The 12,021-nt window shown below is 43.5% G+C and overlaps 1 protein-coding gene across 1 annotated transcript; it reads right to left on the bottom strand.

Moving 5' to 3' along the window:
• Window positions 1-6,225: 6,225 nt before the first annotated feature.
• Window positions 6,226-11,129, bottom strand: si:ch211-11n16.2 (zinc finger FYVE domain-containing protein 1). Its single transcript, XM_037268076.1, has 12 exons — window positions 10,901-11,129; window positions 9,860-10,156; window positions 9,530-9,752; window positions 9,233-9,450; window positions 9,029-9,135; window positions 8,617-8,725; window positions 8,425-8,522; window positions 8,240-8,357; window positions 7,946-8,116; window positions 7,668-7,860; window positions 7,404-7,502; window positions 6,226-7,309 (listed from the first exon to the last, which is right to left on the bottom strand). Exons 1-12 carry the CDS (start codon window positions 11,015-11,017, stop codon window positions 7,077-7,079), a joined length of 1,983 nt encoding a protein of 660 aa, XP_037123971.1. The 5' UTR covers window positions 11,018-11,129; the 3' UTR covers window positions 6,226-7,076.
• Between the last annotated feature and the right edge of the window lie 892 nt (window positions 11,130-12,021).

Below are 12,021 nucleotides of genomic sequence, written 5' to 3'. Positions count from 1 at the left end.
TAATGCCCATTGAAGCTGGTGCCACCTCACCGTAAAAGAAAACGAAGAAGAAAATGACGTCACTTCCCGTTCACGAACGAGTCGTGAATTGCATTTCCCGTTCGACAACTGAATGGATCTGTGAGTGAACGAATCTGTGAGTGAGTGATTCGCATTTCCAGTTCATCGCGAGAACGGATCAGTGAGGGAACGAATCCGGACTTTCCCGTTCGCGAACGAGTCAACGAGTGAACTGCCTTCCTTCCACCCGTGCATCAACGGATCAGTCAGTGAACGTGTTGCGTCTCCCTCCTGGCGTGAACTATGTAAGCCAGAATGTCGATTTACGATTTGCCAAGGAAAGAAAGAACCACTCACTGAAACATCACTTCTTTTATGCACGTTTTCTCCAAGCTAGCGGCTAACTTTATTGCATGAAGGCAAACGCCGTTATGCAACAACGGGGAGATTATGCTGCTCTTTGGGTAATCTTTGCAACGCAGTTGCTCGTGTGCTGCCCCATATAACCATACACCTCACTAAATCTTAGGGTTAGTGCTAGGGTTAGAGCTGGGGTTAGAGCTACAGTTAGAGCAAGGGTTAGACTAGGGTTAGGGTTAGAGCTAGGGTTAGAGCTAGGGTTAGACTAGGGTTAGGGTTAGAGCTCGGGTTAGGGTTAGAGCTGGAGCTAGGGTTAGAGTTAGGGTTAGAGCTAGGGTTAGGGTTAGAGCTAGAGTTAGGGTTAGAGCTAGGGTTAAGGTTAGAGCTAGGGTTAGAGCTAGGGTTAGGGTTAGAGCTAGGGTTAGAGCTAGGTTTAGGGTTAGGTTAGAGCTGGAGCTAGGGTTAGGGTTAGAGCTAGGGTTAGAGGTAGGGTTAGGGCTAGAGCTAGGGTTAGAGCTAGGGTTAGAGCTGGAGCTAGGGTTAGAGCTAGGGTTAGTGCTAGGGTTAGAGCTAGGATTAGGGTTAATGTTAGAGCTAGGGTTAGGGTTAGGGTTAGGTTAGAGCTGGAGCTAGGGTTAGAGCTAGGGTTAGAGGTAGGGTTAGGGCTAGGGTTAGAGCTAGGGTTAGAGCTGGAGCTAGGGTTAGGGTTAGAGCTAGGGTTAGTGCTAGGGTTAGAGCTAGGATTAGGGTTAATGTTAGAGCTAGGGTTAGGTTAGAGCTGGAGTTAGGGTTAGAGCTAGGGTTAGAGGTAGGGTTAGGGCTAGAGCTAGGGTTAGAGCTAGGGTTAGAGCTAGGGTTAGGTTAGAGCTGGAGCTAGGGTTAGGGTTAGAGCTAGGGTTAGGGTTAGAGCTGGAGCAAGCGAACAGTACAGATCAGTGGTCCCCAACCTTTTTTGCGCCATGGACCGGTTACGTGTCAGAAATATTTTCGCGGACCGGCCTTTATATGAATAAATAATACATCTATGATAAATATATAAATACGATGAAATAAAATGATCCGACTATTTCTTTCTTTTAGTAGTTTTTTTTTTAGTTTTTCCTTGCTCTCTTGGGAGCTTAAGATCAGGGGATGCTTTGAGAATAATTGTCAATGATATATATATATATGTATATATGTGTCTTTGGTGACAGGTACTGTAAATCCCTGCCGTTTACAAGCTTCTACCCAGCGAAAGCATTTCTCTCGGTTCTTCCTCGGCTTTGGGAAAGATATGAAGAAAACTCTTCAACCAGTAGGTGTCAGTAATGCTCATAGAAGCTGGTGCCACCTCGCTGTAAAACAAAAGGAAGAAGAAAACGACGTCACTTCCCGTTCACGAACGAGTCGTGAATTGCATTTCCCGTTCGACAACTGAATGGATCTGTGAGTGAACGAATGATTCGCATTTCCAGTTCATCGCGAGAACGGATCAGTGAGGGAATGAATCCTGACTTTCCCGTTCGCTAACGAGTTAATGGGTGAACTGTCTTTCTTCCCGTGCATCAACGGATCAGTCAGTGAACGTGTTGCGTCTCCCTCCTGGCGCGAACTATGTAAGCCAGAATGTCGATTTACGATTTGCCAAAGTAAAGAAAGAACCACTCACTGAAACATCACTTCTTTTATGCGCGTTTTCTCCAAGCTAACGGCTAACTTTATTGCATGAAGGGATGTTATGAAACAACGGGGAGATTATGCTTCTCTTTGGGTAATCTTGATTTTATAACACTTATAGTAGTTTTTAAATAACGTGTATGCCTAAGTATACGCCTAAATATTGTTTCCAATATATCTACTCCAATTTCACATTGGATTGCTGGTTTGAAATGTACTTTTAATATTTTTAATAAACATTTATGTTAAAACTTGTCTGGTGTTTTATTCCTTGTTTTTATAATCGCCAATTAAAACATAAAAATCAGACATTTGGTTAACTGCTTTATATGACAATATGTGTATGTATATCTACTGCAATTTCACATTAGATTGCTGGTTTGAAATTTACTTTTATTATTATTATTATTTTAATAAACATTAAAAACCCGTTAAAACTTGTCTGGTGTTTTATTCCTTGTTTTTATTTTTTGGGCATGAAAACAAAAATTTGACATTTGGTTAACTGCTTTATATGACAATATGTATATGTGTTTTACGTTGTGTAATATGTGTTGGTGTTCCCCAAAATAAAGAGCAAGTAGTCAAATACACATTCTTGACACGTACAAAAAATGCATAAAGTTATGAGGTACACCTGAAAATGGTGGTGTACCTAATGTAGTGTCTGTGTGACGTCACAGATCAACCAGCCAATCAGGAGGTGGGGGTGAGGGCGGGTGTGGCACTTTTCACTTTCAGTTCAGCTTTGGCCATGATTTTTCCCTAATGAACTGGCCTGTTATTAGGTACACTTGAAAATGGCGGTGTACCTAATGGAGTGTCCAAGTGACGTCACGGATCAAACAGCCAATCAGAAAGTGAGGGTGAGGGCGGGTGTGGACCTTTTCATTTTCAGTTAAGCTTTGGCCATGATTTTTCCCTAATGAACTGGCCTGTTGTTAGGTACACTTGAAAATGGCGGTGTACCTAATGGAGTGTCCAAGTGACGTCACGGATCAAACAGCCAATCAGAAAGTGGGGGTGAGGGCGGGTGTGGCACTTTTCACTTAAACCAGGGGTGCCGACCTCCAGTCCTCGAAGGGCTGCGTTCCAACATGTTTTCCAAGTGACCCTCGTTAAGCGCACCTGCGTGAAAAGTTTTAGCTCCTTTCACGTTCTGCAGGAGCTAAAACTTTTCACGCAGGTGCACTTAACGAGGGAATCACACAGACACTCCATTAGGTACACCGCCATTTTCAAGTGTACCTAATAACAGGCCACTTTATTAGGAAACATCATGGTCAAAGGTCACAGGTGTCGAGCTCTAGTCCTCGGGGCCGCGTTCCAACATGTTTTCCAAGTGTCCCTCGTTAAGCGCACCTGCGTGAAAAGTTTTAGCTCCTTTCACGTTCTGCAAGAGCTAAAACTTTTCACGCAGGTGCACTTAACGAGGGAATCACACGGACACTCCATTAGGTACACCGCCATTTTCAAGTGTACCTAATAACAGGCCACTTTATTAGGGAAATATCATGGTCAAAGGTCACAGGTGTCAAGCTCTAGTCTTCGGGGCCGCGTTCCAACATGTTTTCCAAGTGACCCTCGTTAAGCGCACCTGCGTGAAAAGTTTTAGCTCCTTTCACGTTCTGCAAGAGCTAAAACTTTTCACGCAGGTGCACTTAACGAGGGAATCACACGGACACTCCATTAGGTACACCGCCATTTTCAAGTGTACCTAATAACAGGCCACTTTATTAGGGAAATATCATGGTCAAAGGTCACAGGTGTCAAGCTCTAGTCCTCGGGGCCGCGTTCCAACATGTTTTCCAAGTGTCCCTCGTTAAGCGCACCTGCGTGAAAAGTTTTAGCTCCTTTCACGTTCTGCAAGAGCTAAAACTTTTCACGCAGGTGCACTTAACGAGGGAATCACACGGACACTCCGTTAGGTACACCGCCATTTTCAAGTGTACCTAATAACAGGCCACTTTATTAGGGAAACATCATGGTCAAAGGTCACAGGTGTCGAGCTCTAGTCCTCGGGGCCGCGTTCCAACATGTTTTCCAAGTGACCCTCGTTAAGCGCACCTGCGTGAAAAGTTTTAGCTCCTTTCACGTTCTGCAAGAGCTAAAACTTTTCACGCAGGTGCACTTAACGAGGGAATCACACGGACACTCCATTAGGTACACCGCCATTTTCAAGTGTACCTAATAACAGGCCACTTTATTAGGGAAATATCATGGTCAAAGGTCACAGGTGTCAAACTCTAGTCCTCGGGGCCGCGTTCCAATATGTTTTCCAAGTTACCCTCGTTAAACACACACAACCAATTCTAGAGATTGTTCGAGAACTGGAATGCACATCACCAGTACAAAACCGTGCAAGCACGTGTAGGCTCCTGGTCGAAATAGCAGAGTGGTTAGTGACTCGGGCTCATGCTCGGTAAGAACTTGGTTCGATCCCAAGTGCGAGACTATGCCTAGATGTGCTTTTGTTGTGCAATTAACCCTTTATTCTTTTTTTTTTTTACCTCGTGTAGTGTAACTATTGAAGTGTCCATGAGGTTAGGGTTAGGGTTAACCCTAACCCTAACCCATGAGGTGTACCTACACATATAAAGCAGTTAACCAAATGTCAGATTTTTATGTTTTAATTGGCGAATATAAAAACAAGGAATAAAACACCAGACAAGTTTTAACATAAATGTTTATTAAAAATAATATTAAAAGTAAATTTCAAACCAGCAATCTAATGTGAAATTGCAGTAGATATATTGGATAACAATATTTAGGCGTATATATGCACACACGTTATTTAAAAACTACTATAAGTGTTATAAAATCAAGATTACCCAAAGAGAAGCATAATCTCCCCGTTGTTGCATAACGGCGCATCCCTTCATGCAATACAGTTAGCCGTTAGCTTGGAGAAAACGAGCATAAAAGAAGTGGTGTTTCAGTGAGTGGTTCTTTATTTCCTCGGCAAATCGTAAATCGACATTCTGGTTTACATAGTTCACGCCAGGAGGGAGACGCAACACGTTCACTGACTGATCCGTTGATGCACGGGGGGAAGGAAGGCAGTTCACTCGTTGACTCGTTCGCGAACGGGAAAGTCCGGATTCGTTCCCTCACTGATCCGTTCTCGCGATGAACTGGAAATGCGAATCACTCACTCACAGATTCGTTCACTCACAGATCCATTCAGTTGTCGAACGGGAAATGCAATTCACGACTCGTTCGTGAACGGGAAGTTACGTCGTTTTCTTCTTCGTTTTGTTTTACGGCGAGGTGGCACCAGCTTCAATGCGCATTACCGACACCTACTGGTTGAAGTCATATGAACTGAAAAAAGAACGAATCACCTTAGGAAGTGATTCGATCACTCTCGTTCACTGAAAGGAGTCAGTCTTTTGAACGAATCGTTCAATCACGAGCCAACACTAGTTTGAAACCCAAGTTTGTAACCCTAACCCTAGTTTCAAACCCTAGTTTGAAACCTAACCCTAGTTTGAAACCCTTAGATGGATACGTGGGTAAAAAATGACCCGGTGAGTTTAAAAAAAAAAAAAAAACATCTTAATAAAAAGATGTTGAATTTGCAGGTGGATAGAGTATCCAACCTACATGAGAGGCAGGAGAGCCTGATCAGTTGCCATGGCTACGTAGCAAAAACATCCATTACATCTGGAAAAGTGCTGCTGTCAGCAAAATGCACTCCTATACATATCAATTACAGTTCCTGAAGCAATGATAGCAGCTGAAAACACAATGTTGTCTCGCTCTTTTTTATTTATTTTTAACCTCACTATACATGGTCATTTCTTTACGATGCATCGTCATTTTTTTACGAGAAAAAAATATACATGGTCAATTAAAAAAAAAAAAAGTTCCTACACATGGCCATTACAAAAAATCCATATGAAGAAATCCTTACTATAATGGTTATTTACATTGCTATACAATGTTTCTCGTCTTTTAGTGCCCCCGTGTGTACTTATTAAGTATTACACCCATGACCAAGCAGGCGAGAGGCATTAAATTCAAGGGGCGCCCTCGAGATCAGATTTAGTTTATCTTTTTTTAGTGGAGTGTGTTAAAAAAAAACATTACATTTTTTGTTTCAATTTATCAAGGTCACTCAGTGTGGTTTCAGGCTGCCAGTTGACCACCTCTAATCGGAATTTAAAATGAACAAGTGTGAGTGAGAGAACGGAGAGAAACACAGGATTGTTTTGAGGACAATTTGGCCTCATTTATTTAAAAGAAACAACAATAAACACAAACTTTTCAGATCACTTTGTTAGGTATAGAAACCTACATACAGCAAGTCCCAACATTATGTATTTCTTACACTAAAGAATTAATTTAACCATCAGCATAACCTAATGATCCAGTTTGATGAGCCTGAGAGAGAGAGAGGCAGGCCAACTTGCTCAAAAGAGTATTTCAGACATTGGAATGTCTATCAATATAATGCTCCATTTATTTTCCCACATTGTGGCTGCTTGGTCAAGAATGATATGTGATTTAGGAATTAGACATTTTTAAGGGCATTGCTTCTGTGCGCATATGGGTAAGCATTTATTGCAAGGCGACATTTTGCGGACACTACACAGTCACGCTGGTCTTCAAAGTGAACTCCATCCGTCAACTTAACCTCCAGGACATTCCCGTCAGACAGATGTCTAATCAATTAAACAATAAAATCCCCTCCAATTATTTGGAGCCTCAAAAGATATAGGAAGTTATTCTATTCCCATGTTTGGAACAGAGCTTACAACTGCAGTAGGTGAAAATCTCCCACTGGTTCTTTTGTTCTCCACTTTTCCCCTACAGGTTGCTTGGCGCAGGACTTCAAGCCATTGTCACGATATTTTAGAGACAACTGAGAGCAGCTGAAATCTGCAATAAAGCCAACCACTGAGCTCTGATCAGTTTTGCTTCTACATGGAGCAAAATCAATTGGAGACGGCGGAAGAGGTTTTTTTTTTTCTTCATTCAGGCCAGCCTCTGAAATTAAGCCTTCTTTGGGGCATCAGATTGTCATTTAGTTTGATTGGAGACTTAAGGGCCGTACTTCAGAGACCATCGGTGGAAGCGGCACAGCTGTCGCATACTCTCACCGGGTGGTCCCACCCTCTTGACGGTACGGGTTTCATGTGTGTGGAGCAGGGGCCGCACACCCCCTGACCACAGGCTCTGCAGTGGTGCTTGGACATGACTGGAGTGAAGACCTTCGAGCACTGGTGGCATTGTGTGATGTCCTGATCCGGGACCCAGTAGTCTGGTCGAGCCACATCCTTAACAATGCCTACAAAAACGCCAAATGAAAATAGTGGTCTAAAGTTTTGACAGTGCCAAGAAAAATGCAGAAGTTGGAATTGTGATTATGACTTGAAACTCACAGAGTGGGTAGTCTACTGCAGTGCTGAAGATGTCTAAAGTGGACTGAGCCACCTCTGCCACCCTGCGAGCGATGAGACCACGGGGCTCTGCTTTACACACTAATAAAAAAAAAAGAGAGACAAAGGAAATCCATCTCGTGGTCCTATTTATAGCTTAGCGGTGCAAACATACAATAATAAATGCTGACACAAAAAAATGGCTCCCCTTTCGTGTAACTTTGGTTGAACCTCCAAAAGTGAAAAGGTCACCAGTTTATATCTTACCCTGATGGTTGGTTTCGTGCGGTCCTCCCTGACGATAGCAGGCCAAACAAACTCTGACGGGGCTGCTACCCCAACCCCTCTCTGGCACCGGCATCCTGTGGCTGGAGCACAGGTGACAGAAGCCCTCGCCGCATGACCGACAGTGATGCTTGCGCTCGGCCTCCTCAAAGGCTTTTTGACAGCCGTGACATGCCTAACGAGCACACGGGGTATTGTTATTTTCTTGATCGTAAAATGAAACACTTCTCATCTCTGGAGTCTGTGCGTTTGTCACTTACTGTAATGTCCGTGTTGGGTCTCCAGTACGGTGGCGCCACCTGGTCAGTGAGCCAAGCGGTGACAGCTTTAGTGGGGCCGGTGCTGTATTCCGACACCGATTGGATCACGTAGTTCATCCCATCCAGGACCCTCTGGGCTGCATTTTGGTGGTTGGTGAGGAAAGTGTCCGACTGGAAGGCGACAATGTGTAAATTTGTTTCATTGAAAGAAAATGCCAATGTCCAACGACAGGAGGAGTACAAATGGCCGTTTAAAATCTTATCTTGTGAAGAAACAACAGATGGATGACCTACCCCCTCCCAAACGTGTTTGACCTCAGAACGCACGATGCTGCTCTCAGGATCCTGGTTTCCTACCCAGTACTGTCTGCTGCGGTAGATGACGCCACAGCTGGCACACTCCAACACGTAGCTGCGAAAACAAAGCGGACATTCAACACAAAAGAAGTAGATGGTGGGAAATGTAGCGCGAGACCTACCCCGACCAGGCAAACTTGGCAAGACCAAACCACGGGTTGTCAGCGGACGCCGAGGTTTTTGGCACAACTGTCACTTCTCTTCCACCTTCATAACACCTCTGGTGGGCGACACGATATCGATTCAAATCTAACCCATCTCGGAGAATCAAAACAAGATTCTGTTTACGTCACAATGTCAGGAGCGTATCATACCTTACAGATAAGGACTTTGTTGTTGTACTGGTGTGCATATTGGCACAGTCCATCTGCCATGTGAGGGACCCTGTCTCGCAAATGGTTCATTCCATTCTTGCAGCGAATACTGGAGCCCACGCCAAACAGTACATCGATCAGAGCAACACGGCAGATTTGAAATTTTACAAGCAAGCACGTGCAAGGGCCATTTGCCTCACACTGTGTACGCTCAAAGTTTGGAATATTGATTATTAAAGTGATTCTAATAAGGAGATAAAACCTTTTTTTATGATGGTGACAGACACCCTGGAATTTAATGGTGGAAATCTTTTGAGGTGATTTATCTTGGTCTCTTTTTTTTAAAATATCTCAAATGCCTGCCATTTGAATGGGGTGTGTAGACTTTAGAACTTTAAGAACGTTGACTTACTTGCAACTGAGGCAAACCGCAGAGCAGGTGAAGTACTCATCTGGGAAGAAAGTGTGCAGATTCAGCTTGTCCTCTGGTAGGTCACCACAGAAGCGTTCACTGAGGGCCTATTGAAAAGCAAAACATTGTTGAGCGTGCATGCAAACCTCCAGTACTGTTTGTGTCTAATGGATGTGTATTATTACACCAACATGCACCGCTTACTTGCAAAGCCCGAAACACGATGCCAAGATGGCGGGGCGAACGTGTGTGAGTGTTTTGCACTTGCTGTCCGAGAGCCTCCAGCAGTTGGGTGTAGTCGGTTGGAGCAGTGACCGTTTGGGTGCCCACGTACTGCACTGAACTGAAGGCATCGGTACCCAAGCCCAGATCATGAAACCGCCTTTGGAGCTGCATATCGCCATTGCCAGCCATCTTTGAATCTTAACGGCACATGAGAACATGTTGCATCAGATGGAATCAAATCAGCAAAAGTGTCGGCCGCTCCGTCACAATCCTTACCACGGCCCAAAGGCTCTGTGCGTATGGTCTCGTGAAAGACAATGACAGCAGGTCCAAGACATGAGAGGGGAACATCCAAACCGCAGCGGCTTGACAGGGCCCGAAGCTCAGGGGTGAAGTGTTTCAGATAGGCCCCCGACGCACTGCTCAGAAACTGGAACATGTCGCTGTGTAGACGCTCGGCTCGCGTCCGATAGATTACGATATCTGACACTGCCAGGACCTGGAAGAGTGGAGATGAGGAACTTGATGGCAAAATTTACACTGGGGTAGCAAACATAAACAAATGCAAACTAAATAAAACAATGCATTAAGCAATCAATGATGTACCTTGAGCAGAAGCCTCATTCTCTGGTTTTGATTGGTAGCTGATCCCAACAAGCCCGCTCCCAACAAACCCTCGGTATCCAGGGCAACCAGGCTGAGGGATGGCTCATAAGCGGCCCAAACACCCACCGTACAGGAGCTGGGGGACTTGGATGTAAAAAACACACTCTCGCCATTGAACAGGATATGGTTCAACGTATGTGACTTGCCGTCCCCAGTGTTCCCAAAGATGGAGAGTACTTTGACACCACCCACATCCGCACAGTTGAGCCGTTCAACAAAATCGGACTCACTGCGGACCTGGAAGGAAAACAGGGAATTGTGTTTTAGACTGGACCGGGACGGTTCAGCTGCAGTTTCAATGCAAATCTAGAAAACAGTGCTATCACATAAACTCCCTTCTGAAACTATTGAAACTGTGAAGCCGATTATTTTATTTTTGGTGTTAACTTAAAACACTTGGCTTTGATATCAAAGACAAATAAGAGAAAGGGGATCAAAATTTCAGCTTTTATTTCCAGCTAGATCTGACACACAGCAAATCACAGTTAATTAAAAAAAAGGTTTAACAGGAAAAAGATGGCCCATTGAGACTGACAAGTACTGTATAGATGTCTATCTATGTTGATCTGTTTATCTTTCTAATACTTTCTATGCCCATGTTAGGATTTGGGTTAAGCCAGTGCAGAAAAATGTATAGCAGTGGGCAACATGACATGAAAGCCAAGTATAAATGGATGAAAAGAATAAACAATCTGCTCATTGAACTGCATTGATGAGCAACAGAATGATCCCCAAACGGTTTGTTTGGTTCTGGATGAGTCACGTGTGTCAATTTTAGAAAACCAAAATCGTTTTTAGACTTTCCACGAACAGCCACAACAATATACAGTTAAGCTTGACACAGTGACTGGCACAAAGGGTAAAAGTGTCGAGAGGAATGTATTTGACAATACAACGTAGTTAACAACATCGCTCGGAGTTGTTTATGGTTTCGTTTCTTAGCTTAGCAGCTAATTGTTAGCGATTGTTAGCTAACTTCACCTGCAGCTTTTCCTGGTCATCCACCAGCAGGAAGCTTCGTACACCATCGGGATGCTCGTCTAGTTGCATTGGACACAGTGATGTTTCCTCCGTTGATGTCATGAGCACTTCAGACATCGTTGTTTAGGGACTTAATACATGTTCTTGTCGAGCGAGGGTAAAACAAAAGTTGAATCCCTGAATCCCGTGGTGTCAATCAAAACAACAGCGCGTGTATTCCGAGTTGAAAGGGGAGGAGCCAATGTGGACGCAGACGATGACGTGAGCACGTCGTTTCAGTTGGTGGTCCGAGTGCGCTCTCTTGTGGCTTAAATGTCAAATTGCAACGATGCCATTTAAAATTAATAACTTTAATGAGCATTTGTGCAGCGTGCACAATGCACATAGATCAGAGGTGGGAAACCAAGGCAACATGCTAAACTTATCTTTGCATTACGAGAAGCTCATTTGTCTCGTTTCAATATATAACTACTTGTTTATACATGGTTTGTGTTGTTGTGATTAGGAAATACAATTCTTAAGCAAATATTTCTGCGGCCATTCAAATTTACAATACACTTAATACATATACAGCATGGCCTTTATTTTTTTATGCAATGATGATGTGACAATGGCATGAAAGTTGAATAAATAGTTTTGAGCAATTGAATTCTGACTTGAGAAATTTACCAAAACAACCGAGAAAAACTGTAATAGGAAAGTGCAGTTGCGGGGAGTTAGAGAAGGTCCAAGTCTAATTCAATCATGAATGTCAGAAGGAATCAATTTTGCCCTCCTCTCAATGTTCCTGATTAATGAATAATTAAAGCTGCCGGGTGCAGGACCTCATAGAAAAAGGTTATGTGCATGGACACAATGCATCTTCATTTTGGCAGGGCAACATATTTATTTATTTATTTACTTATTTATTTATTTATTTATTTATTTATTTATTTATTTAAATAAATTGATCAATAACCCGAATTTATTGCAATTTATTAGCCACAGAATAACGGCATCAATGTACACGAGCGACCCAGTCATGAAAACCATCTCGGTCTTATTTAACTGTACTGTATGTGTTCAATAATTCGGCTGTGGATGGGTGGTTTTGCCCTTTCGGATCCAAGGCGGGACCGTGG

The sequence above is a fragment of the Syngnathus acus genome, chromosome 13 (genome assembly GCF_901709675.1).
Source record: "Syngnathus acus chromosome 13, fSynAcu1.2, whole genome shotgun sequence".
NCBI classification, from domain to species: domain Eukaryota; kingdom Metazoa; phylum Chordata; class Actinopteri; order Syngnathiformes; family Syngnathidae; genus Syngnathus; species Syngnathus acus.
The sequence above is the reverse complement of the archived record's forward strand: the minus strand, read 5'-3'. Positions and strand labels throughout refer to the sequence as shown.

Coding starts and splice junctions, on each gene's coding strand:
- si:ch211-11n16.2 (XM_037268076.1), bottom strand. CDS start 11,017: ATGTCTGAAGTGCTCATGACATCAACGGAGGAAACATCACTGTGTCCA. Junction 9,136..9,232: donor TCGTGTTTCGGGCTTTGCAA/GTAAGCGGTGCA, acceptor GCTTTTCAATAG/GCCCTCAGTGAACGCTTCTG. Junction 8,117..8,239: donor TCAAACACGTTTGGGAGGGG/GTAGGTCATCCA, acceptor GTCGCCTTCCAG/TCGGACACTTTCCTCACCAA.